The following is a 25732-nucleotide window of genomic DNA, read 5'->3' on the forward strand; positions in this document are numbered from 1 at the left end:
CAATTATTTCAATATTAAAAAGCCAAACAGAATATAAGAGACAAAGATTAACTGTAGCTTTGTTTCGTTACACAAAAGGTAATAAGAAGCTTCCGTGATCTTGTCTTATCTTCACAGATACTCTGCAACCTGCTTGCAGGAAGAAATGTTTTGAACTCTTAATGGGCTTTCTGCAAAGGCTTGAATAGAACTGTACCTTCTAATGGTTATATGTGCTTTGGTTGGGAATATGGTTATGAATTCAACTCTTAACCATTTTCTGCTCATACAAATTGTTTTACCTTATAAATTTAGCTAAAGCATAGAATTTTATCTTAGTCTGAAAGCAGATCAATTTGATGTTTCTTGAATGGTGTTCTGAGAATTACAGAGAGATTAATATTAATTTCTGCCTTTGAACTAGGTTTTGTTCAGTCTGTTCTTACAATAGACCTATTGTGAGATGAGTAGGTAGGACAAGTCTGGCTGTTTAGCTTTTGTCTGCCAACTCAGTGTGAGTGAACTAAATATTTCAACCATTCTAGTGTTGTAGAAGTGCTTGTTTAACAGGATCTGAAGCTTTCCTTCTTGGGGTTTTTTTGTGGTTGGATTTTTTTTCAGTGGTGGTATGGGTTTTGTGGTTTTTTAGGCTTAATATGATTTGCAATTAAATGGCTGGTTTATTATGTTTTGCAGTTCATAGGAATTACATTGTTCCGTTTGAAAGAGCAATGATTTGGTGGTGATGGAGTGCTGCCACTGACAGATGGACTCACAGGAAAGAAGGTGAGAACAAACAGCCAGGTGAAGCCACAGAGACTGCCTGAAATATGCCAACTTACAATCATTCTGTAAAATTAAGTGATGTCAGCTTACTCTTTATAGAACTTACACTGAAGGGAAGAGGAGGAGTAACTTAGCTCTAGTTTCAGTTATGTCTGAAACACTCAACGTATTACAACAGCAATTTAAGTTGGTTGTTGTAACTTGTGGAGGAATAGCCATAGGCTAAAATCTTGAAAGTAACGTTCTCTGGTGCACAGTAAATCTTATCTGAACCTGTGAATTTTTATTCTGGATCAATAGCCCTGCAGTAGACTATACTTGTGCTCCTTGTTTCTTCCACTAAAGATACGTGACAGAGGTCAGATATTTTTGGGATGGAAAATTAGTGACTTGTAATAGATCCTGGTATGGCAATGTCCAAATTTGTCTTGCGCTGTTCTCTGAAGATCTTTTACGTAGATAAAAGCCCAAATATGAGGTTTTGTACTGAATTTAATGCACAGTATGTTGATGAAAAAGCTTTGATATAGTGTTGTGTTCTTTGGTGCGCTTTGCCCACCTGAATAAAATCCACGTTTTGATTTTAGGTAAATGGCCTAATTATGATGTTGGATTTTTCTAACTTTTTTCTGGCCTATGTATTACTGAATTGGTTCCTTTTTAATTTATTTCTATTCTAAGCACAAGTCCGAGGTATTTAAAACATAAGATGGACTCTGCATTTTAATAGCATGTATGATGTTTAAATGACTTATCTGAATTTTAGAAGAGTTCTTGACTGTCACCTTTCTCTCTTTTTTATTTTTTGTTTTTTTCCTTGGGGAAGGGCACAGGAGCTAGGAGAGGTAATTCCCCTCTCATAGTTACACTCACCTTGAAAGTTTCAGAGGCAGGTTGTGAAAAGGCAGATTGTGGAAGATTGTTCATCCCAGGCACCACAGGTAGCAACAGTTTTAGTTTCAAAACATCAGCTGCCTGCATGAGGAGGTGTGGTAATGAAGGCACGGACTCCAGTTGTGGTGCAGCCGAAATTGTTTATTGAGCAAGCTTACAGGCTCTTTATAGACCCCTGCCTAGTGGTTAGTAATTGTTAATATCAGTTAGTTTCTTTTCAGTACTTTTTGCAACATTGTATGCTTTTCCCAACCAATCACATTGTTGTTCACATGCCTTTGCTTGAACAACTTATTTGTTCTCCGATGTATCAGCACATTTTTCTGTTACCACTTTCTGCTACATTATTACTTTCCATTTTCCTTGAACACATATTCTTTTGTCCCCTCAGTCCACATTGGAGACTTTCATTAGCTCCTGGGAAAGTCCCAGGTGCAACATTACATCTTTGTCTTCTGTAACTTCTTTGTTTCAATATCTACAGTTCTCGGAGATTATCCCAGTGTTTTAACTTCGATTCCTCTTGACTCCCATGGTTTGCTGCTGATGAGGGTCAGGATGTTTGTGCTGTCGTTCAGGTCTGCTGGTGCAGCTTCTTGTGCAGCATGCCCCACAAGTAGGGCCTTATGGCTTTTGAATGTGCTACTTGCCTAAGTTGTCCACAGTGCAGCCTATTAGACTAGTTTTTCCTGGGTTTGCTTCAGTTTTGGAATGTGTTTATTTGTGCCCTTTCTTCTAGACGAAGATTGCCATTCTGTCAAAGCTTTTCTCACTGCCTTATGTATTTATCTTCACAAGTTCATGCAAAGCTGCAAGAACTGGTTTACGTGGGGAGTAAATGACTTGACTGCTGGTAAATAAGGAGCTAAACCTACTTTTTCCTGCAGGGTGAATAAGTCTGTTTTATATAAAGCTTAAAGAAATTTGAAGAAAACTCTCAGTTTAACTTGACATGCTGTCAGTGTATACTGATGTTTAAGCTGACTTTTTGTGTTTGTGTAAATCCAGTGATTCCACAAATTGTTAAAACCATGTGGTTGTTTTCAAAGTTTTGAGCAATTTCTTTGTGCTGAATGGGAGAAGTTGCTGATTGAGCATTCAAACCAGAGTGTGTTGAAGTGTTAAACCAGCTTTGGATAGTTCCAGTCATTCCTGCAAGCCCAGATACTTCCATACATTTTCAGGGTCTTTTGTTTTCCTGTGTTGAATTAATTTGAATGACTGGCTTATTTGAATCAAAGAAACTTACTAAGAAGTAAAAGAGGAAAAAAACTCCAATGGAAACATAAATAATACCTAATAAACCACTAATGTTTGTTTTGCTTTCTAACACAGGAAGAGTTAGCATTATAAATCTCATTGTTCAGATAGGAACAGAGTTGCTTGCATATGGATGGAACTGATAAAACAGTCTCTTTCGGCGTACAATGTGAGAACTGTGTATTAATTTGATCTCCTTGGTATGAGCAACAAATAGAATATATAATATAAAGCTGTGAATAATATAATATATATCAGTAGTGAATAAACATATCTCTTTAAGTTTACTAGTGACAAAATCAGCTGCTTTTCAGGCAGTACAGTACCAATGAAAAAGAAACTTAATGATTTCAAATAGAAGGTATTTGTTTTTCATTTAAATAACATTTAAATTAAGATTATTGAACTGTAAGTGAAATATGTTGGCTTTCTGAAATCAAAACTAATGCTTGAATTATTGAGCCTTTCTTACACATATGAAAAGCAAATCATGCATTACTGAACTATGGAAAACTTCAAGTGGATTCTGTATTTCTCCCAATTTTTTTGTAGCTCAGAAGAGGCAGAAGGAGCCAAAGAGAGAGGCCTGGTCTATGTTTGGAGGGCTGGTTCCTGCTCTGTAACTCCAGAAAGGCTTCTGGGGCTCAGTGGAAAGACTGTATTGCAGGCAGCCCTTGGGATACATCATGGGTTACTTCTAACAGAAGGTAATAATCATCTTAATTGTAAAGATTTGGGGCAATAACAAGCTGTAGTTATTGTCAAGTTTTCCTGTTTTAGACTTTCTTTTTCATTCTATCTGTGTCTCATGTACAACTTTTAAAAGGTTAGATTTTTACCTTTACCAGTATTTCCTCCCAAGTTACAAGCAACTTAAAACTGTGCAGAGTAGATGTTATATACCTAGTGTCTTCTTTCATACTCTTTTTTTTTTTTAACAGTGTCTCTGGATTTCCTGTTTAAAGATGGTAATGTAATCTGAATAGTGTTAATTCAAAATGATGCTGCTCATGATGTCTTTCATTCAAAAAAGACAGTACAGAAAGAGGTTCTCTTGATGTGTAAGAGTTCTTGTTTCTCTGTGCTTCTGGAAAAACTTGTAGCTAATAGATGAATAGCATGAGTCTTGGTCTGTAAGCAGCTTGGCACTCTGAATCTAAGTATTTCTAAAAGCCAGTCCTTCTAAGTGTTTGCAGAGCTCCGTCCTTGTACTTATCATTGGGCATGGAGTTGTAAAGACTAAGTTGGAAGTTTCTTTTTTGATTTTTCTCTGCTGTTTTTGAGGGACAGAATCCAGGTTATTGGTGAGTCTGCCTTAAACACCTCTTCTCTACTGGAGTTATGGAACTCCAGAGGCTTTTCTAAAACATATTTCTTTTGCAATTAAAAGGGCTTTCTGTGTGTGCTCTTGCCCCATGAAGGGTAATGTTTGTGGATATGATTTACAGTTTTTTCTATCACTGTGGAAACAACTGTGCACTTCAAAAATAGATTTCTTAGCAGAGTAACTTGAACTGGCATTGCTCCAGTCTTCTCAGGTAATGTTAATGATATTTTGGAGAGGCTGCAGTATAACATCAAACCGGTGGCAAGATACATATATACACACCCCACCACCTCTTCCATCTGATAGGACAGTGCTATTTTACTCTAGGGTTGCAAACAATACAGCTTGATAATGCTAGATCGGTGCGTGGAGAGATGAGCTCTGTACTTTGTCATGCTCTTCGAGCATGGTTTTATGTTCTTAAAATAGAAACAATAAATACACTTGGGTACAGTAGAAATTTTAGCAGAAAAGCATTACTTTGTTCAACAATGCATGGGTGCATAGAGTAATGTTAACTATGAGATATAGAATGTAACAGTGGCAATAGCAGAGGGCAGCCAGCAGTCTTCGTAGATCAGTAGCAATAGTTTCACTGAGTCTAGAGTAAGCTAAAAATTGGTATCTATCTAAATTTCCCTTCAAATCTTAGTTTTGGTTTAATTTCATTAGACTCATGCTAGGTTGTTCTTTGTTTTTGTTTCTCCCAGGTGGAGAGGTCTACAGCTTTGGAAAACTGCCCTGGAGATCAGAACCGGAGGAGTCATGTGCTAATAGTCCTATCTTAGAAAATACTTTGCTTGGGCACCATATTATTACAGTAGCAGCTGGCAGCTTCCATAATGGTGCTGTAACAGAAAGTGGTGTGGTGTACATGTGGGGGAACAATTCTGCTGGCCAGTGTGCAGTTGCTAATCAGTCATGTGTACCAGAGCCACAACCCATCAGTATTTCTGATTCTGAAACCAGTCCTCTGTTATCAGTAAGGATTTTGCAGCTAGCATGTGGAGAGGAACACACACTGGCACTATCACTAAGCAGAGAGATATGGGCTTGGGGGAGTGGCTGCCAGCTCGGCCTCATAACAACAACTTTCCCAGTGACAAAGCCACAGAAGGTAGAGCACCTGGCAGGGCGCGTTGTGCTCCAAATTGCCTGTGGAGCCTACCACAGTCTGGCTCTGGTACAATGTCTTCCTGTGCAGGAAATGAAGCCTATCCCAGAGAGGTGCAATCATTGCAGCCAACTCCTCATTACGATGACGGACAAGGAAGATCATGTAATCATTTCAGATAGTCACTGTTGCCCACTGGGCGTAGCACTGTCCGGTAACCGACCAGAAAGCCATGCCTTCTGTCCCTCGCTGGAGACCCTGGAAGGAAAAAGTGTATCAGGTAGCCAAAGTGAAGACTGTCAGAAACCGCTTGTGGAAGAACATACGGTTGTTGCTTTAGAGGCTGATGGCGCAAGTGTGTTTTCCAGTAACAGTGGACAGGAAGACAGTGGAATTTCTAGTCCTGGAAATATTCTGTTCCCAGACAAAAAGGGAGTGAAAGAGTACTTAATCAGTTTATCAGATCACTCATTAAGTGAGAGCCCAGAGAAAAGCATCTGCCCAGAACCTGAGCAGGTTGGTACCTAGTAACTAGCTCTAACTTTGCTACAATTCTTCTTGTGTAAGTGACAATGTTACTCTTCACAAATGAAACATTCTGTTAGTTTAGTATAGCTGTGATGGTCCTATAGTTTCAGAGTGTTTCTTGTCAGTGATGGTTCTCAACTTTTAAGCAGAAGATTTTTTTTTTTTTTTTGTCCTCCATCTATGTTCACTTGTAAGGCTTTAATGTGGGCAGCTTTGACTGTGCTATAGTCTCTCTTCTTACTCTGGTTCACAGTGCCAGAGCCATGTAAACCAATTTCCCATTCTCTAGCTGGTTTACGATGTGTGGGTTTCCCAGTTGTGTGTGGGAAACCAGCAGTAAGCTGGTAGTTGTCTAACTTACCTTTAAGGTAAAACTTCATTTTTCTAAACATGGAATGAATCCCTCACAAATCTAATTGCTCAATCGGTTAAAAATTGTAGATTGCAAGAGAAGATAGTGAAGGTAGTGTTAATGTTGACCAAAAGGCTTCTGATGTTAATCATGTAGGGGTGGCATAGACTCATAAACAGGGATGGGAAATACAGAAGTACTACTCTGTGTGATATGGAAGATGGTTCAGTGATGCTATTTGGATGCGACAGCAGAACAGTAAAGTAATAATTTTTTAATAAGCATCAGAAAGTGCTTAGGTTTATTCTTGGTTCCTGGTTCTTGAACCTTCATCACAAGGTCTCTGCCAAAATACTACATTTCCTGCTTTTTTGAGGGAAAAAAAAAAAAAAGTTTATTTGGGATGAGAGGAAGAAGATAAAACTCGAAAGCTGTTGGACAGAAAATAATCCAAAATCTTGCAGTGCAGTCTGGCAGTCCCTATACAAGTACTGCCCTGCTGGGTGGCTTATGATAAAGGTAACATCTGTAAGGAAACCTGTCACTCTGTGACCCAGAATGCAAAATTCATAGCAGCATTCTGAAGGTGTCTTTTGTCATACAAAGTATGGTGTAGACATCAATTTCTTCATTTTTCTTTATAGTTACAGTAAGAAATTTTTCACAGTGGTTCTGGGAGATAAGTTTTACAGTGCCTAATAAATAGTTGATTTTTGTTATCAACTCTTAATTGGAATAAAAGTAGTAGTATTAAAACCAAAACAAACTGTCCAGTAATTTGGTGATTCAGCAAGTTACATGTTCCTATTCTGAGGTAAATTTATTTCAGAGAAATAAACATTGTGTAAACATAGTTGTCCTTCCTTTTGCCTTTTGCTAATAAAGTGCATTCTAGCAGTTACGGGCCCCTCAGACTCCTGGGAGAGCTCCTGCCATTAGGAAATGACTGAAGTGCACAGTTCCATGCTCCTTTTCTCAATTCCTTGTCCCTGGAATACTTCCAGAGTACTGTTTCCCTTGTACAGTTCCAGGAATAAGCTTGGAATTGATTCAATGAATCTTGACAGAGTTGAGCATATGTGTGAAGAGCAGAGCTGAGGACTAATGTAGTGTTTCAGCATTAGTAAAAATCCTCTGTTTCTTTTTTCTTTCCTACACATATTGAGTTTGCTCTTCTGTATTGCTAGGCATGCCTTTTATAAATAGGAATTAAATGCTAGTAAACAGGACCAAGCCCAGTTCTCTAGCCTAACCTTTCACAAAAAAAAAAAGTCAAAGATTGTCTTCCTTCTTGTAGAATAAAATGAGGTGTAATATTAATAATATTACTTCACACCATGTATTAGGTGGGAAAATGGGACTTTGCTGCCTTTAACATTCAGACTATTTGGCACATAGTCTTGTGCATTATTTCTGTATTTGGTGGATAAGTTGATTGCTATTATAGGTAACCACATGCTGATACTTATAATTGCCTTCAGTTAGCTTGTCCCTAGTGTGACTTGATGATTATTGGCCAAGCTTTATATGGATAGAACAGTAGTCTAAGGGGACACATAGGCCCCACAAGGTCTTAGATAGACCTTGAAACATGAATCCATGAATCACTGTTTTCCTTTTAACATACTGAAGAGAGAACTTACCTCTCTGTAAATACAGCATGCTCACTGATGCACTAATTGGTGGTGAAGAAGTTGGTAATAAGCCTAAAATGAAATCCCTCTTTATCTTTTTATATTTGTTTGGAAAGATTTTTGTGTGTGTTTAAAGAAACCAAACAGACAGACCCACAGCCTGTTATGGATGGGTTTGCACTAGGCAAGTGCAGCAGACAAAGCCCAGTCTGTGTAGAAATGGTGTTTGGTCCTATCTTAAAAAAAAATGATTCTGAGGAATAGATGTATGCCTAAGTATAAAAAACTTTCTTATAATGTCTGTTCAGTATAGCATGTAGTTTGAGTAGTGAATATGTACATCATCCTCCTACTGCTATGTGCTGTCTGGTGTGATAGTCTTTAATTTTTTCTTTGGTTTTAGCCTTCACAAGAAGAACAACTCAGTGCTTGTATCCCTGGCCCTCCAGGTACCAGCACATCTGCCTTGAACAGCTTGGTGGCCTCTTGTGCATCAGCAGTTGGGGTGAGAGTAGCGGCTACATATGAGGCAGGAGCACTATCTCTGAAGAAAGTAATGAACTTCTATGGCACACCTTCAAGTGAATCAGGATCTCAGTCTGGCGTTGGTTCCCCAGGGCCTGAAGCTCTGAAAGACAGTCGAGAAGAGCAAGTCAGACAGGAATCCATGCAGGGGAAGAAGAGTTCCAGTTTAGTAGATATTAGAGAGGAAGAATCTGAAGGAGGAAGTCGAAGGCTTTCCCTGCCTGGCTTGTTGTCACAAGGTAAAAAAGCATGTTGGGGAAAGCCAGCTGGAAAAGTTGTAATAATGTGGAGGTTTAACTGAAAATGAAACATTGATTGAACACAAATCTAATTATCTAGCAAAGGTGTCTGAATTATCAAGTATACCTTAGGACTTGGAAGCAGCAGAGAGAGTGAAGACTAACAGATACTGCATGCTAAAAAAACCAAAATCATAGCAGGCTTATAAATGTTCTTAGTAAAGTAAGGTAAAAGCAGGCACATTGTGGTAGTCTGGGCATCTTATTGCAAAATGGCAGCAAACTGTCTTTCATATAGGTTGCATAGCAGATAAAAATCTGTGTGGCCTCTAATTTCTAATACATTGAGCTGGTTTTGAGCTAGGGACCTAGAAATATTCCAATTCCCACTGCCAAACTTCAAAGCTAATGACCTTCTTACCTCATAGATTCTAGTGTTAATTGCTCCGAATGGGTATATGGTTTAGTTCTATATTGGTCTTGGATCTGAGGGGAGATTTTAGGAATCATTCAGAACTGCAAGGATATATTTTCTTTCAAAACATACTTTTTTTGATGTACAGTTTGTTTTGGTTCATTTGCTTCAGTAAAACTGCATAGTTCTCATATGCCTATTACCCTTTAATAGCTGGTAAAAATTAGTTGGGATCGGTCTACTTTTAGTATGTAAGTTATCTCTGTTTATCTGTAACCTATCTTCTTGCATGGCAGCCTTTGCTCTCAATTAAGACCTCCTTAAGAAGTCTCAATCAGTTCTCAAATAGTGCTGTTATTGTGTAACACACAGTCTGAATGATGCATTTACCTAAAATGATGAGCAATTTTTCTATCTCTTGGCCTGTTTTCAGTTTCTCCTAGGCTCTTACGGAAGGTAGGGCGGGCAAAAATGAGGACTGTAGCTCTGACTCCAACCTACAGTGGTGAGGCTGATGCTCTTTTACCCTCTCTGAGAACGGAGGTGTGGAGCTGGGGAAAGGGGAAGGAAGGACAGCTAGGGCATGGTGATGTTCTACCAAGGTGAGATTTCTTTGGTTAATGTTTGGGGTTTTTTCCTTTCATTCAGTAGGTCACTAGAAAATTTTGACTAGTAAACTTTCTCAAATTCTCAAATTTGGTCAGCTGCCTTGCATTGTGTCCTTGTTCTTTTAAGTTTTGTGACCTAAGTTCCTCTAAGTAACACGTTTTGCTACTCTCTTGTTACTGGATGTCAATCAGTTATGACTTTTCCCCTTGTAATCTCTAGGAGTTTGGTGATACTTTGACTTTGTCCAAATTAAGATGAGGTTTATCATCAACTTGTGTTCTTCATGACCTTCTTGACCAAGCTACTTTATTGCCAGAAGACTCCATGTATATTTGTTTTCTCTGATTTGTTTTGGGAAAAAATAAAACTTGGAATTTATTTCTCTGTTAAGAATGCACTTGCTAATTTTTTTTTCCTTCTCCCTCCCACCATCCCCCCTGGGTTCTGGGGATTGACAGGCTTCAGCCACTATGCGTGAAAAGCCTAGATGGTAAAGAAGTGATTCACCTCTCTGCTGGTGGCCATCATTCCTTAGCACTCACTGCCAAATCTCAGGTACAAGTGCCTGTTAGCATTTATTCCTTATCTATGACATAATTGTCCCATTTGGTGTTTCCTAAGTTTTGAGGGTTTTGCTTCTAAACTCTTGTTCCCATTTGTGGGAGGCAACTTGAAAGCAGTGTGGAATTTTAATTGTATTAATGCCAGCGCTCTGCATGTGCCATCAACATTATGTTTAAAGATTGACATGACTTGATTTGGCACATTCCATTTCTGAATGTGAGAAGACAATTTGAGAATATAGGAAAACAGTGGAGGTTAGGGAAGTGTTTCTTGGTAGGTGGATCTTATACCCTTGACTTGTGTGTGTGTGTGTGTACACTTGATGTGTTATACTACCACAATTCAGTATGTGCCCATGTATGCAAACCTGCATTCTGACATTTAGCTGTGTTTCTTACAGGTGTATTCATGGGGCAGTAATACCTCTGGCCAGCTTGGTCACTTGAACTCCCCAACAACAGTCCCTCGTCTAGCAAAGGTACTTCCTGGTTTCTACATTTTTCTTTCAGTTGAGGGTCTCTTATACAAGTGCGTGCAAAGTAATTTCTAGAAGATGACCTTGTTTATGGATCCGTGTGCTTATACTGCAGAAAAGATCCTAGATGAGCTTGTGAAAAATCTACCCAAGCAGTCTTTTACCCAGACTTCCACTGGTTTTTGACCACCTTGAAGTTCTAAAACTGAGAAATGTGATTGGTTGTATCTTATCAAATTTCACTTCTACATTGTGTTCGGTTTCTCTAATACCAATGGTGTAGTGCTGAAACTTTTAAATACTTTGGAACACCGGTTTTATTCTAAACAATTGCTTCTAGCATTTGTTAACTTTGCTAGGCCATGCCTATATTTCTTTCTTTGTTTCTGTATTTCCAGGCCTGGTTTGGCAGTAGGTTTTCTGTTTTGAACTTCACGTCACATTGAGTGAATAGCCAAATAATGATTCTGGGGTTAGACCAGATCCTTGCCTATGTTTTGTGGTGCTTGTCTTAGTGGAAAACTAGCTGCAGAGTTTTCCTGCTTAGGCCTTACGTAAATTAAGGTACAGCATAATAACTATCTGCCAAATTTACTGATGTCCCAATTAAATGTAGAATAGTGTCCCAACTTTAATCAAACTCACCTGATGCCCATTTGAAAGTAAAACTGAGTTATAATTTAAAGGCAATTCAGCCATTAGAAAGAAGACTGGAAAGAAAGACAATTTTCAGTATACATACAGGAAGTGTATTTGTTATGAGATCCTGAAGTTGAAAAATTACCAGCTGTTGCAGTACTTTTTCTTGGCAGATGCATTATGTGCATGTGTGGCTAGAAGAGCTAAATATTCTTCCCTTCTTCCAGCTTTGGGTGGTTATTTCTAATGGCTTTTACTTCCTCATGAATTTCAGGTGTGTGGCAATGGTGTTTGGACTACAGCAGCAGGACTAGATTATTCCCTCTTCCTAGCAGATGAAGATGATTTCCAACCTGGATTGTATTACAGTGGTCAGGAGACAACAACAGAAAATAGCCTGTATGAAAACAGCTGTACTAAGAGTCCAGCTTTGTTGCTATCCTGTAGTAAGGTAAGTAGTATTTCCTCTAAGTTTAGTGCAAATCATACTGATGCTTTTTGGAAATGGCACAGAGCTGGTTGTTCAATTAACTTTAATGGTGCCAAGTAACTGATTCCTAGCAGTCAAATTAGGAGCGCAGTGTATCGAGGGCAGAGAGGAAGCCTAATCAGTATTGTTTTCTTCCCTGGCTGTTTCTTGGTCTTCCCTTCTGTTTGAGGGGCAGGGAAGTGTGTGTGTGTCTGTTCAAATTCCTTCCATGTGTGCGTGCTGTGAAAGTGCACCCTTATGTTGTGCTGTTTTCACCACAGTCCTCAAGTGTTTATTCTTCATTACTATTGCTCTTTATTTTCCTGTTGTTCATCAAGTGATTGAAGGTACTATCTGCTCTATTCCGTTCTGCTTGCTGCACATCTTGTTTGTGAGTGGGCAGAAGGTCTCCCTGAGTTCGGCATCATCTCTTTCTCTCCCCCTCCCTTTCTCATGAATGTAGAGGGGGAACTGAGCAAAGGCACCAAAATGTGCATTTGTATGTTTATGGGAGAGAGGAGGTGCCCCTATGCAATTTTCTTCATCAAGCTGAGTCTTGTATCCTGCTTTGAAGTTGGCATGATAGGGGAGTGTGTACTCTGGCTGCATATCCTCTTTCAAGTTGTTTATATGATTTCAGATCAACTTGAGTTTAAGGTAACAAAAAGGAGATCAGGAAGGTCGAAGCAGCTCTGTCTCAGCTCTTCTTCTGGGTCTCATTGCTACTTCCCTACATGGAGCAGAATAGCAGTTGGAGAGGAGTATTGAGGAGGGGATGGGGATTTAGATTCTGGGTTCATGGGTATGCACGTGCTCAGTGTTTCAAAGGAATCCTATATCTAACAACAAAGAAATTAAAAGTAGAGCCCAAACACTGAATTACTGTATGGTATTGCATGTGAACCAGAATTACTGAAGAGCCACAGTGCATCAGCACTTGTGCTGACTGTAGAGAAGAATTTTCCTCCCAAATAATGTGGAAAGCAAATACCTACTAATACCTGTACAAATACTACTTCTGGTGTTGGTCTAGTTATTAGTATTAGCCCAGTTTATTGATACTTTTATCAATAAATTGATGTCTTTCCAGGTCCAGAAAGGACTATAGGTCAGGGTGCAGTCATAATATTAAAGTTATTCTCACTTTGTAGTTAATAGGAGAAATAGCTGCTGTAGTAATATTATTTAATATCATCATTTCTGGTATAAGCATGATGTATACGGCAATTCTTAAAGTGACTGAATTTAAGGTCACTCTCTCTTGAACATGGAACAGTTGTATGAGTCACCTTAAAAGATGGTCTATTTATTGTCTTTTAGGATCTGTCAGTACCAGGAAATGAGCAGCATTGATTGTCTCATAAATATTTCTTCTACTTTTGTCATTCTTGTATTAAGCCAGTATTGAATGGATTGTTTGTCACTGTAGGTAATTAATACTTACTACCACTTAGTGCTCCTAAAGATATGCTTTATTCTGCATCACCCTGCTTTTAAATTGGAGTGTACACAAAAAATATTTCAGCTGGTGTTTTTTTTCCTTTCTGTTTTTCATCTTTCAGGTAGGGTACATAAGCAATGTGATAGCTGGTGGTGACAACTGTCTGGTCTTAGTAGACAAAAACGTAATGGGATATATTGCCAGTTTGCATGAGTTGGCTTCTACTGAGAGAAGGTTTTATTTCAAACTGAGTGAGATCAAATCTCAGGTTCTTAGACCTCTTTTAGGTTTAGGTAAGAACTTCTTTTAGTATTTTCTATTATTTCCCCTATGTTCCACAACAGATTGCTTTATGCAGAATTTTAAAGTAATTATATATTTTAGATAAAGCTTTATAAATCAAGGTCTTGCTATTCACCCTTATTTGGATGAACTAGTGAAATACAACTGCATTATGACATCTGCAATATGTTATTAGTATTTGTACTTTCCTGAATTTCACCTGAAATGTAACCATTTTTTGCTGTATTCAATCTAAAATTGTTGAATTCCTGGTTCTGGATAATGTAGCCAGGAGGTGAAATTGCTGATAAAACACCTAAACAGCACCTTGTGGTAATTCTCTTTATTAATGGGTGCTGCTCTTTCATAAGGTAAGAGAAATTGCTTTCTGGTCTGTTGCAGATAATCTGGGCAATGCAAATACAATCCAGTTGTTGCAGGAAATGGCAAGCAGGTTCAGCAAGTTGTGCTATCTCATTGGTCAACATGGAGCTTCTTTAAGTAGCTTTCTTCATGGAGTAAAAGAAGCCAGGAGCTTGGCCATCCTGAAGCATTCCAGTCTCTTTTTGGATAGTTACACCGAGCAAGTATCCAATTCCCTCTCACCTTGAGTCTCTGCAGGCTTAATCTACTGACCGCAAGTTAGGGGAAAGTAGATTGCAAGAAAAGTTACATAACTAATTTGTGCAAATTGTGTTCTTGCTATTTAAGATGTATGGAGAGTTTTACACAAACTAATTAATTTTGTGGTGAGCTATGTATTTCAAAGTCTTTGCCAGTGGAGTGCACTGGACAGCTTCAGCTTCCCTAATGTAAAACTCTACATACAAACTCATCTTTGGTTGCTGTTACATACCTGTAAAAAGGTGACATGTGCATTACTTAATAGTAAGGATCTTGTAATATAATGTAGTAGAGTTACTATGGCTAGGCTACTAAGTAAAGCTACCTTTGGGGGTTTATTGGGGCTACAAAATATGTTTCAGTAGTAATTAACTAAAAACCTGTCTCCCAGAAGGATAATTCTTTTGCCCTGACATCTGTGCATTGTGCTAAAGGCAGCAGCAATGTGGAATAGGAATGCTTGTTCTACACTCCAAGTGGAAAGGGATCCTAAGTATTCCAGTAGCATTGTTTCATTGTTTAATATTCTCACAAGTACTTAGATTACTTGTAGTAAAAGGTATTACAGCTCTCATAGGTAAACTGTTGGAAATTACCGCAGTTGCAATTTCCAGAGAAGTTCTTATTTTGTAACTGAAGCTCTTCCCAATTTTAGGTATTGTACTTCAGTAACAAACTTCCTCGTAATGGGAGGATTTACGCTCCTTGCGAAGCCAGCAATGTAAGCAAACCTTTACCCTTTTCAGGAATTTTTGATCCGTACTTTAAAGAATTGTGTGTGTAATGAACATGCAGAGGCTTGGTCTCAGCTTTCTTGAGTGCGTTAGTTCCTTCTCTGCCAGATGAAGAAAAAGTTACTTCCTCTCAAATGCGATAAAAATTTAGGTTAAAATGGTGCTAAATGAGTTTACTTCCTTTATCTTGAAGGTGGAGAAAGGAGGGGGAAAAAGGCACAAATTATTATAAATTCCTTGAAAAAATGTAAATTCATTTCAGATAATGGTTTTTTGAAAGCTTAGTCTTGAGGTTATATTTTCATCATCTCTTCAGTGTTTGTTAACATTTTATTCTTTCAAAATGTTGCTGTCAGGAAAATACAGAACAGCAACCTTTCCTTTAAGAATTGGAAAGAGTAGATAATGTGGATTTACTTCCATTTGAATTCTTAAAGTTTATGGAAGTGCTTTAAAGTGATGCAAAAATAACATTTCTGCGTGTGTGTCTTCTCTGCCTCTCAAGGTTGCTTTATTCTATTTTACACATAGATGCTCTTACGTGTGAGGAAGAAATTGCACCTTAAGGCCTGAGACAGTATATTTGAAGTTTATAGATCATAAAGCTTTTTTCTCAGTCCAATATTATTTTTCTCTAGGAAATAATGATGCTGCATCTTTCACTCTAGTGCTGTGAAGAAGTTGTTGTAATGATGTAATGAGGGTATTTTTAACTTGTCTGAGGAATTGCTGGCTTTCCTTCCTTCCGTCCTATATTCTGTAATGTGGGAGTAAATCTATTCCAGCTATTTATGGAGCACTTGAAATGTAGTATAAATGATGGTATTAGAAGGTACTTACACAAAGAAACTTCTGCACCTGAGGACCAGTGCTGAAGACTAAATACCAAATCCCACTGCAGAGACACACTGAGGTTCACTTTGCATTGGTCAAGACTTTTAGGGTGACTTACAGGAACTCTTAGTTCAAGAATAAGCTTATTTATAAGTAAAAAATTGTGGATGCTGAAATTACTCATAGTGAATTCATCACATCGGTTGTTGCTGTCAGGTGTCACAGCTTTCCCTAATGCAACCAGGGTCTCAAGTGAACAGCACTTTTACTGGGGTCTGAAACTTCAGGGAGGAGATGTCTTGGAAGTTTTCTCCTCTTGCTTGCAAAGGGAAGTGAAAAATATCTTTGCTAATTTCCCCTTGTTCTCTTCTTGAGGGATACACTCTTAAGTCAGTGCTTAATTGTGTCAGCCTGTATCTTATGGATATTCTGTGAATTTCATTGATATTATATGAAGGCATCAGAAGTAGTCCTAACTTTAAAAAAGAGTGCTAGCTTCAATAGCAGTCTCCATTGTTGGCAGGTTTTTGAGCATGTGCTCTGAAAGGGTAGGTGAGTGTTGTGATTAAATTATTATTTGACACTTTGACAGAGACACCTCCTTGTGAGGGTCTCAAAGCACTTTAAAAATGCAAGCCATCCAGGTGGCTAAATATAAAACTAAGAAATATGGTCTTCTCTCCAAAGAAGACTTTATTCTTAATGTTTGTTGAACAATAGAGTTCTTAAGCATCATTAGCAGACCTAGAAAAGAGATGTTATTTTGATGTGTGAAATGGCATCTTGCTAATCAGGTAGAATTCTTAGGGACCCTGCTGTGCAATTCTCTGATCTGTTTCACTGTTCCTGGGGCCTGCTTTCTTAGTCTCACCTGATTCTTGCAGCTTGTGGTTTAAATGCCTCCCAGCTGAAATGTGCCTTAATGCAGATGTGTCATATGTGCTAGCACATGTGTGCACAGGGGGTGAAGGAGAGGGAAAAGTAGGTTTGTTTTCCTCTTAATGAAGAAATCCTAGTTTTGTGTGTTAATGCATTGTCTTCAGAATCATTTCCCTCTTCTCTGAACTGGATTAGTTCTCCCCCTTGGAAATCAGACTGAGGATTGAACAGATTTCCTGCCTTTCTTTGAGGTAGGATGTAATTTTTCTAGTTAGGGGGAAAACTGGTCAGTTGCCTTGAACAGCAGGGATGGGGAAGAGATTATTTCTGTATATTTAGGGAAGTGCACTGGAACCAAGTTAAGATGCTTTCAGGCCTCCTTGTATGAATCAGCAGTGTTAGAAACTTACTAGTCTTAATAGTGGGGAAGTCATTCCACTTGTTAGCACTTTTAGTAATCAACTGTTAAAGTGGAAAAAGGCAATCAGTTACTTTCCAAGTGAGGCAGCTTGATCAACTTTCTTCAACCGGTTTAATGACTGAGCATGTGAGAGTAGAGGTAAACAAAGTTCTGTATTGGAGTTGTTATGAAAGAGCTAGGTGTCTGTATTGCTGTACTTCCAAAACGAAATTGGAAATAGATTAATAAACAGTGTGCATTTACCTTTATAGTTTGTATTGATCTGTGAAAACGCAAAAAGAGGCATTCTGGGCTCCTTTACACAAAACATCGCTAATGTCTTGCTGTCTTTATTTTTTTTATCTTGTCTCCTCCCTCTGTTCTGCAATGGTCCCATCATTTAGAGACTTCTTGAGTAAAAACCAGGAGCTGTTACAGAAACTGTCTGAGAAGAATGAGGAAAACCTCCAGCTAGTGGAAGTTCTGAATGCTCTGTTTTTCATGCCGTTTGGACGACTTCATAGTTATGCTAGAACGTTGCTAAAGCTTGCCACATGCTTTGAAGTGGTAAGTTGGGTTTGTTATCTAGATCTGAATAAATACACACATGAAAGTTAGGGCTCGGAAGTAACTGTGTGAAGTAAACACAAGGTAACTAAAAATAGCTTAGTCCTCAGAGAAGCTGCCTCAGCTTGTGTTTGCTGCAGGGAAGATGGTGCACGTTTATTTGTGCAGCCTTACACCACACCTGCACAGATCACACGACAGGTAGAAGCTTGTTACCCTGCCAGAACTTGTTTGTGTACCCTAATTGCAAATAGATTATTTTGATGTTTGCCTGTTGCTTTTCAGTTCCATCTGGCATCTTTACTGTAGCTGCCCTTGGCTGTAATGCTCTGCTAAAAATACCACATGTATGTTAGGTAGACTTTTACCACCCATTTAGATGTATATAATTGCATTCTTTTGAAATAAGAGGTGACTAAAGAGGAACAGTAACTACTTGTACATTTATCCCAATATGGTAATTTGAAGTGTTACTCCTGTGATTATTAGCCCTAGTTCTGCTGCAGCTTGTTAAGCTGCAAGAAGGTAGATCATGTAATTGTATATTAATCATTCTGCTCTTAACATTCATGGCACTTCTGTGAGTTTTAAAATCTCTCAGCACACCAACAGAATATGTGACCAAGAAAATAACTTACCCTCCACCGTTACTTTATTAACCAGACCAACTGTCATAGGTTTGGTGCTCATTTAATAAAATGAGCAGTTGCATTGCAGTTTGGTTAGTGCTGTTGGTAGAGGTATTCAGAAACGGCCTCAGGTCTGTCTTACCTTGTTCTCTACAGGCATCTCCAGAATACCAGAAGCTGCAGGATTCTAGCTCTTGTTATGAGAGCCTTGCTGTCCATCTTAACAGAAAAAGGAAAGAAGCAGAATACACACTTGGCTTCTGGAAGACCTTTCCTGGGAAAATGACGGTACAATGACAACTGTCAGTCCATTAGCAGCTTGAATCTCTTGCTGGTAGTGTTTTACTCTGTCTGTTACTGATGCTGCTGTCCCAGTTGTACTTCTCATTTTTCTAATTTGTGTTGCTATGGTCATGTTGCTTTAAAAAGGCTGGGCCTTTACTATGTAAGACAAATAGCATTGACCTTAAGTCACAATCAGTGAGAAGTAAGCTGCTGTACATTTGTTTTTTAACCCTTTCTGTAGGATTCCTTGCGAAAGCCAGAGCGTCGCTTAATCTGTGAAAGCAGCAATCGTGGCTTGTCCCTGCAGCATGCGGGAAGATTCTCTGTAAACTGGTTCATCCTCTTTAATGATGCTTTGGTACATGCTCAGGTAAGCCAGCTTATAGCCAAGAACAAAACCTTTTCTCTGTTTCAAATTACATGACACATTTTTCGTACAGTGAAGCCAAGTTTTTGCGCTGTTCACACTCTAATGTTGCTTGAACACTTAACAGCGATATTTTTTCATGTTTAGAAGTAAATTTGAAATTATGCACTATTACTTTAATGTTTGAGTGCTGTTGCCCTGTAGCTGTTATGGTTTCTCTTGGCTTTTTCTTGGAACAAGGTACGTATAAGGAGCCTGTAATGTGCAGTTTTCCACAGTCCTCAAAGGAAAATACCTGTTCAAAAAAGTATGGGGCAGGGATAATGGGTCAATACCCAGTGCAGTTTCCATTCTCTTTCTCCTTGCCTACAGTTCTCAACGCACCATATTTTTCCCTTGTCCACGCTGTGGGTAGAAGCTCTTTCAGAAGAAGCTGGTAATGTGTGAGTATTCTTGCTTGTGATGCTGAAAGTCAGATGTCTTGGGAGGGAGGATGAGTGGTTTGTAACCAGTTATTGTAGGCTGAATGCAGTTATGTCTTCCTCTCTGTCTTGTTTCAGAAAACTTAGTGTATTTCTGTGTCTTAAAAATCCCCAACAACTTAGTTGTATAAACATCAGAAAGAATAATGTAGTCAAGAGGGAAGTGAGTAGCCTTGCTTGCTGCTTGTTTTCACAACTGACTTTAATATTAAAGTGAATACTAACTGGGGAGGGAAAGGGAAAATACAGTATTCATGCTGCAAGAAAACTGGCCTTTTTCTGCACAAAACTTCACTAGATTAAAATACGTCCCTCTATCCCTCCACCCCATGCAGGAATGGATTGAAGATTACAACACCAGAAGAACAGCTTGTTCTTGTTCCTTCAACACCACAGGAAAAGGTGGGAAGAGCTACAAATTTTGCACAGCTTCAGTGATATGAGTGATTTTTTTTTTTTTTTAATTTCCTACTGTGCAACCAAACGGGGAGATGTATGGCTTAAGTGTTCACCAAGAACGAAGTCTTCCTACAGCTTGGTATGCAGGGTGACTGTATGCCATGCTTGACTGTTGCAGTGCTCCAATTTACAACACTGTACTGAGGAGTGCAAAGGAGATTACTGTGGTTGCTGTAAAGGTGAGATTCAATACAAAGACAGATGTGTGATGAAACCCTTTCTGTTTCAGACCAAGTGGCTGAGGGCAATAAGCCAAGCAGTGGATCAGGCCCTTAGAGGAACTTCTGACTTAATTCTATGTGGAGCTGGTGGGAATGTGCCAAGACAGGAGCCTCCTGTTTCTCGCAGTGCCAAATACACTTTCTATAAGGACCCTCGATTTAAGGATGCTGTTTATGATGGGAGATGGCTTTCAGGAAAACCCCATGGCAGGTAAAGGTATTAGAATGTAACAGTTGAAAACAAAATGAGGTGGTTGCTGTATTAATAAGTAGGCTCACTCACAGAAGTTATTTGGGAAGTGTGAAGCAGACCGATTATCTTACACATGGGTTTTTTTTCAGAGGGATCCTAAAGTGGGCAGATGGAAGAATGTACTCTGGAACTTTCCGGACTGGGCTGGAGGATGGGTAAGATCCTCTCGCTACTTGTGGAGCCAGAGGGCAAGGAATACCTTTTGTAGTAGGAAATAATCAAAACCTCTTGATCAAAAGTTTTGCACTGAGTCTTATTAACTAAGGGTTATTTGTGTTAACAAGATCTATCTGTATGTTGATACATAGATAATCTCGCACCCAGAGATAGTCTAGTTGTCTTCACAACAGACTCTCTACTTGTATGATTAAAATCTGCTTGTTCATAAAAACTGAAACTAATTGGGGTAATCTGCTGTAGGATGGAGGAAGGAAATGATAAAGCAGCTGAGGAGAAAGAATGGGTGGGTGGGTGTAAACTCCTAAGCAGAGGAAGCCAATTGAAAAGTCTGCAGTCAACTTTCTGCTGTATAGGTAACTGTTAACTTTGTGTTGCAATGTTCTTCAAAAGTAATGGGTTTTGGTTTTTATTTTTTGTTTCGTTTTTTAATCCATCTAGAAAACACAAGGCCTTTCATACCCTGTAGTGGTGCATCTTCTCTGATACTTTCCTTGCTGTATTTCTGGTAGGGCAAGGGTTTAATAATTTAGGAAGGAGACAACAAAATCTTGAATTGAGACTTCAGGGTTTGGGTGATGAAAACAAAACTAATGAGAGTATCTGATCCTGATGATTAAGGTAACTAGTATAGAGGAGTCTGAAAGCAGAGTGAACAGAAGTTAGGCATTTTCCAAGTTACTTGTGAAACAAGTAAGACCACTTGAAAGTAACTTAATTTATTACACAGCTTGAAAACAATCTATGGATTTCATTGCTAAGAATCTGCTTAAGGCACTATTGAGGTGAAGAGGTTAACTTCTTTGCAAAGGCATTTTTATATGAATCTTGTGGGCAGGGTAAAAATGTATGTGGAGTCCTGCTGGCTTCCAGACATATTTTCAGAGTATTGAGTTGGAGGGGAAATGGAAATGTGGTCTGGCTGCAGACAGCTTTTTAAAATGCACTATAGCTATTGGTAAAATGTCAAACTAAAAAGCAGCTTTGGTCATTTGTAAGTCATAGTAAGTTACAACTAAACCTCGTGATTTTAGGGTTGTTGGAGATGGCAATACCGCAGACAAATAACCACCAGGAAGAAATGATTGGTATTTAGCTATAATTGCTAGAATTGTCAAATACAAATATTTGTGTTTCAGCATGCATGCTATAGTCTCAACACTTAGTAATGTCTAGTTGGGGGTAGATGTGCATTCAAGAGAACCTTCATAACTGGATTTTAATCTCCTCAAAGACTACAGTCAATAAATAAAAGTCTCATTCTTAGGCACATTGAATGTGTGAATCTGTGCCACTGTTTGAACATAAGTGGAAGCTAGCATCCTTTTTTTTACCATTCAACATATAGCAGTGGATGTTATCATCTTCCTCTGGAATAAAGCTGTGTTTAAATTATCAGGACCTGAAGAAGACAACAAAGGTAGAAGCAGTCATAGGGTCTGAGAAGACTTGTGGCCTTCAAAAAGCTGAGGGAGAGGAGAATATGTGCATCGTGCCACAATCAAACAGGAGAAAAGCTGTACAGACTAAATGGATCTAGTGATGCTGGAATTCCTGCTTTTCCTTTAAAAAAAAAAAAGTAATTGCTTTAGTTGAAGAGATGGGCTAAAAATTACATAGAGCATTCTGATTTTAGAATGGGTCTGTGATACACATCAGCTCCTGTTTTTAATGAAGTGTGCTAGCAATTATAGCTGCTTATGTTCCATTTCTGTGTGTTGACAGGTATGGTGAATACCGAGTGCCAAACAAAGCCTTGAATAAGGATGACCATTATGTGGGGTACTGGAAGGAAGGCAAAATGTGTGGGCATGGAGTCTACAGGTAACATGTAGCACTTGTGCTGCTGTCATTGCAAGAAGGGAGAGCAGGGCTGATGCTCTGGAGCATGGCTTACCAAGCCTCTGCATGGAGCTTTGTTACATTTCAGACTGGTGAATATAGTTAGGTTGGCTTATTTTCTGCTTTGCTTTTGGCAGATTGCTCACAATGCGTACTTGTACTGTGTTCTGTTATTAATATCTAAATACCTACTCTAATGTTGCTGCCACCTTTCAACAACAGAGGAAACTTTCTTCTGAGAGAAATATAACCTCTAATGGTCTTGCTTGTAGTGCAGAGAGTGGCTTTAAAACAACAAAGCATCGAAAGGCTTGTATTAAAGGTTCACTTATATCCCAAATATACTTTTAGTATAGTTCCTGCTTGGTGTGGCTGCAGTGTAATTCCAAAGAAATAAGAGAGTTGATTTATTCTGGAGGAAAACCACACACACACATATATATCTATATATGTATATAAAAAAACCAACAAAGCCACCCCACCCCAAAAATAACCCAACCAAAAAAAAAAAACCCTAGAAAACCAAACCCAACCAAAACAAAGCCTCACAACACAAGCAGATTATAATAATCTTTCTTACTCTCTTTTTCATTATAGCTATGCTACTGGTGAGGTGTATGAAGGGTGTTTTCAGGATAACATGCGTCATGGGCATGGTCTGCTACGCAGTGGGAAGCTGACCTCTTCCTCTCCTAGTATGTTCATTGGACAGTGGACAATGGATAAGAAGAGTGGTTACGGAGTTTTTGATGATATCACAAGGTAATGCTTCAGTTCCACAAATTCTTGAAACAAGTATGATGTACACTTGCAAAAAGAGTAGGAAAGGATTTGATCTGTTAGTTGCAGTAGTAGTGTATGTTGTCTTTATTATTTATATTAGGCTTTCTGGGTTGATGACCTAAAAAATTGGGTCTAAAGACTGCTTTTTGGTGCTGCTGCTGGGGTAAATGTGTGTGTGTGGGGGGTGTTGTTGTTTTGCTGTGGTTTTTTTCTGCCTTGCTTTCCTATCATACTCCTGCCTGAAAACTAGGACTGAATATGTTATCTTATAAAGGCATTTTGTGCAAGTGCTGGAAGTTTTGTGTCATGTGAGGAGTATTCTTCAATCTCAGGCCTGTAAGACTGGGCTGTTAGTGATTCAACATACAGGATTGTGTAATGCTTGTACTCAAGTTCTTCATTGACTTACTCTGTCAGTGTACTGGAGGGAAGGTACTTTTTGTCAGGGCAAATTAGTGAACTAATGGTCTCAGAAACAGAATGGCACTAAATGTGTGCACTAAATGAATGCTCTCTGAGCACAGGCTCATATAGATCAATATAATTTGGGTTTTTTCAGTCACTAATTTAATGCTGGTTTTTTTTCCTGAAAAGACATCTTTGAGAGCACAAGAAAACTGGTTTGGGCTTAACTGAACTGAGTGCCCACTTAAAAAGCAGAATAGTAAAAAGTCTGGAGGTGAAGGAGGTGTGTGGGAGTGTGTATGTGGGTGTTTTCCTGAAACAGAGCTATTGTAATATATCTAGGTATTTCCTAATGTCAGTTTTGCATGTTGTCTTGCTCAGTGGTGTTCTTATACGCTAGTATCAAGATGTCTCCACATACTTTTAGTCATTTAGTTACCTAGGACAAACTGAAGAGATAGCAGCTTTTCTCACAGAACTCCTCTCACCGCCAGAATTTGTAAGTGGCAGTTCATGCTGAGGGAAGAATGTGGCATTTGCTTTCTATTCCAGAGTTGCTCAAATATGAGCAAGCTGCCCTCATGATAGTTTTCTTCATGGTCTCAGTAAAGAATATGTGCATGTTTGTGCCTTAAAGATTCATTTTCTTCATTTCTTATTCTTTAGCCTAGACAAATAAGGAATAGCTGCAGACACTCTTATGACTTGCTGCCATTGTTGCAAAGCAGTCATTTGAGCAAGTGGTGTTTCTACTCATACATTTCCATCCTGGTAACTGAGTATGCTGCTGCATCTGCCTCTTCAGGAAGCCTTCATGCAGCAGAGACCCCTGTAGCTGACATGATGACTCAGGCCAGCATTCTGCAAGGTTATGGGTCCTATTAGCTTGAAGATAAACCTGAATTCAGATTAATGGCTGGGCTTGCTCTCTTTACAATGACCATAATTTTTCTGGGTATTAGGAGGAAAATGTTCTGAAATAAGCAGAGTTTTAAATAGTAGTCTGAAAGAAGCTGATACTTACTTGTGAGCAGTCTTGAATTGTTTAATATTGTGGCATGGCCTTTGTTAGACTGTTCTCCAGAAACTTTCTACAAGATTATTTGTTTCCTTACAGTTTTTGCACTCTAATATTTTACAAATTTCATGTATGACTTTGTAGGTCCACCTTCTATCCCCCAAGTGGAACAGCTTGGTTTCTTTCATTTATTATTCTCAAATTGAGTCATTTGAGTTTAGGTGAAGAAATCAAAAGCTTTGGTAAAAGGAATGCCTCAAGTAAGCTTCTTGCATCTTTTCTAAGTAACTGTTAAATACATCAGGCAAATGCCCAATGAAGCCTAACATCCTATTTCATATGCAACTTGAATCTTAGCTGATCTGGTCTAACTTTATCTAGTAAGTTTCAGACTTTCTTGTGTGCTGTAGCTACTGCTTAGGTTCCTTTGGATAGGAATTGGGCTTAGTGGGGCTTCAGCATTGTTTCAGATAATCAGGAAGAGTTTGGTTGGATGTGACTGATTTGAAAGTGAATTGGGAAAGGAAGTTCATTATAGTTTGCATCTGTCAAAGGGTCTTTATTTCCATGAAGCTAGTGAAACTAGATTGATAGATCTGAAGCAAGTCCTGTATGACTCTTCTCTAGTGGTTTTTGTAATGGTCAAATACTGCATTAAAACCAAAGAAAGGATATAAATGTGCTACTAAGACTGTATTCTTCCTACTTCATTTTATTTCAGAGGAGAAAAGTATATGGGAATGTGGCAAGATGATGTTTGCCAAGGCAACGGTGTTGTGGTTACTCAGTTTGGACTATATTATGAAGGGGCGTTCAGCATGAACAAAATGATGGTGAGTTGAACACCCATCTGTGCTATAGTGGCTTTTTCTCTGAGTGTGGTCATTTTCTGGGGTAGATGAGTGTATGCTAGGCTGTATACACCTTCTGTTCCTCTAACCATCTGTTTTCCTGGCTTTTAAAACTATCTTTATAATCTCTGCTCTGTTTTATCCAGGACTACTTCGGAAACTTCTATTAAAAAAAATTATTTGCTAAGAATTAGTACCAGGTTTTTCTGTGGATTTTTAGATCTGCAGTCAGGCTGCCTGTTGTAAGTAGTGCTTTGTGCTCTCTATGATTCTGTTTACACAGGGGACTGGAATTCTGCTTTCTGAGGATGATACAATCTATGAGGGGGAATTTTCAGATAACTGGACTCTGAGTGGAAAGGTTGGTGTTACAGTTGTTACTTGTAAACT

At 38.7% G+C, this 25732-nt stretch overlaps 1 protein-coding gene across 1 annotated transcript in view; it reads left to right on the forward strand.

Annotated features, from left to right (window-relative positions):
* Nucleotides 1–745: 745 nt before the first annotated feature.
* The window catches only part of ALS2 (alsin Rho guanine nucleotide exchange factor ALS2), a gene marked incomplete at its 5' end in the record, with an annotated part of 38322 nt that continues 13335 nt past the window's right edge, over nucleotides 746–25732 (forward strand). The window contains 22 exons of the mRNA XM_080622047.1: nucleotides 746–765; nucleotides 3472–3626; nucleotides 4957–5876; nucleotides 8278–8638; nucleotides 9487–9655; nucleotides 10121–10217; nucleotides 10627–10704; nucleotides 11615–11791; nucleotides 13372–13543; nucleotides 13935–14115; nucleotides 14812–14877; nucleotides 17408–17570; nucleotides 18356–18487; nucleotides 18726–18854; nucleotides 19224–19294; nucleotides 19669–19735; nucleotides 20022–20224; nucleotides 20356–20421; nucleotides 22169–22267; nucleotides 22883–23047; nucleotides 25213–25324; nucleotides 25626–25703. Coding sequence (XP_080478173.1) covers nucleotides 746–765; nucleotides 3472–3626; nucleotides 4957–5876; nucleotides 8278–8638; nucleotides 9487–9655; nucleotides 10121–10217; nucleotides 10627–10704; nucleotides 11615–11791; nucleotides 13372–13543; nucleotides 13935–14115; nucleotides 14812–14877; nucleotides 17408–17570; nucleotides 18356–18487; nucleotides 18726–18854; nucleotides 19224–19294; nucleotides 19669–19735; nucleotides 20022–20224; nucleotides 20356–20421; nucleotides 22169–22267; nucleotides 22883–23047; nucleotides 25213–25324; nucleotides 25626–25703 — 3681 coding nt within the window. The remainder of the gene's footprint in view (nucleotides 766–3471; nucleotides 3627–4956; nucleotides 5877–8277; nucleotides 8639–9486; nucleotides 9656–10120; nucleotides 10218–10626; nucleotides 10705–11614; nucleotides 11792–13371; nucleotides 13544–13934; nucleotides 14116–14811; nucleotides 14878–17407; nucleotides 17571–18355; nucleotides 18488–18725; nucleotides 18855–19223; nucleotides 19295–19668; nucleotides 19736–20021; nucleotides 20225–20355; nucleotides 20422–22168; nucleotides 22268–22882; nucleotides 23048–25212; nucleotides 25325–25625; nucleotides 25704–25732) is intronic.

The sequence above is a fragment of the Psittacula echo genome, assembly GCF_963264785.1.
Source record: "Psittacula echo genome assembly, chromosome: 6".
In the NCBI taxonomy this organism is placed as follows: domain Eukaryota; kingdom Metazoa; phylum Chordata; class Aves; order Psittaciformes; family Psittacidae; genus Psittacula; species Psittacula echo.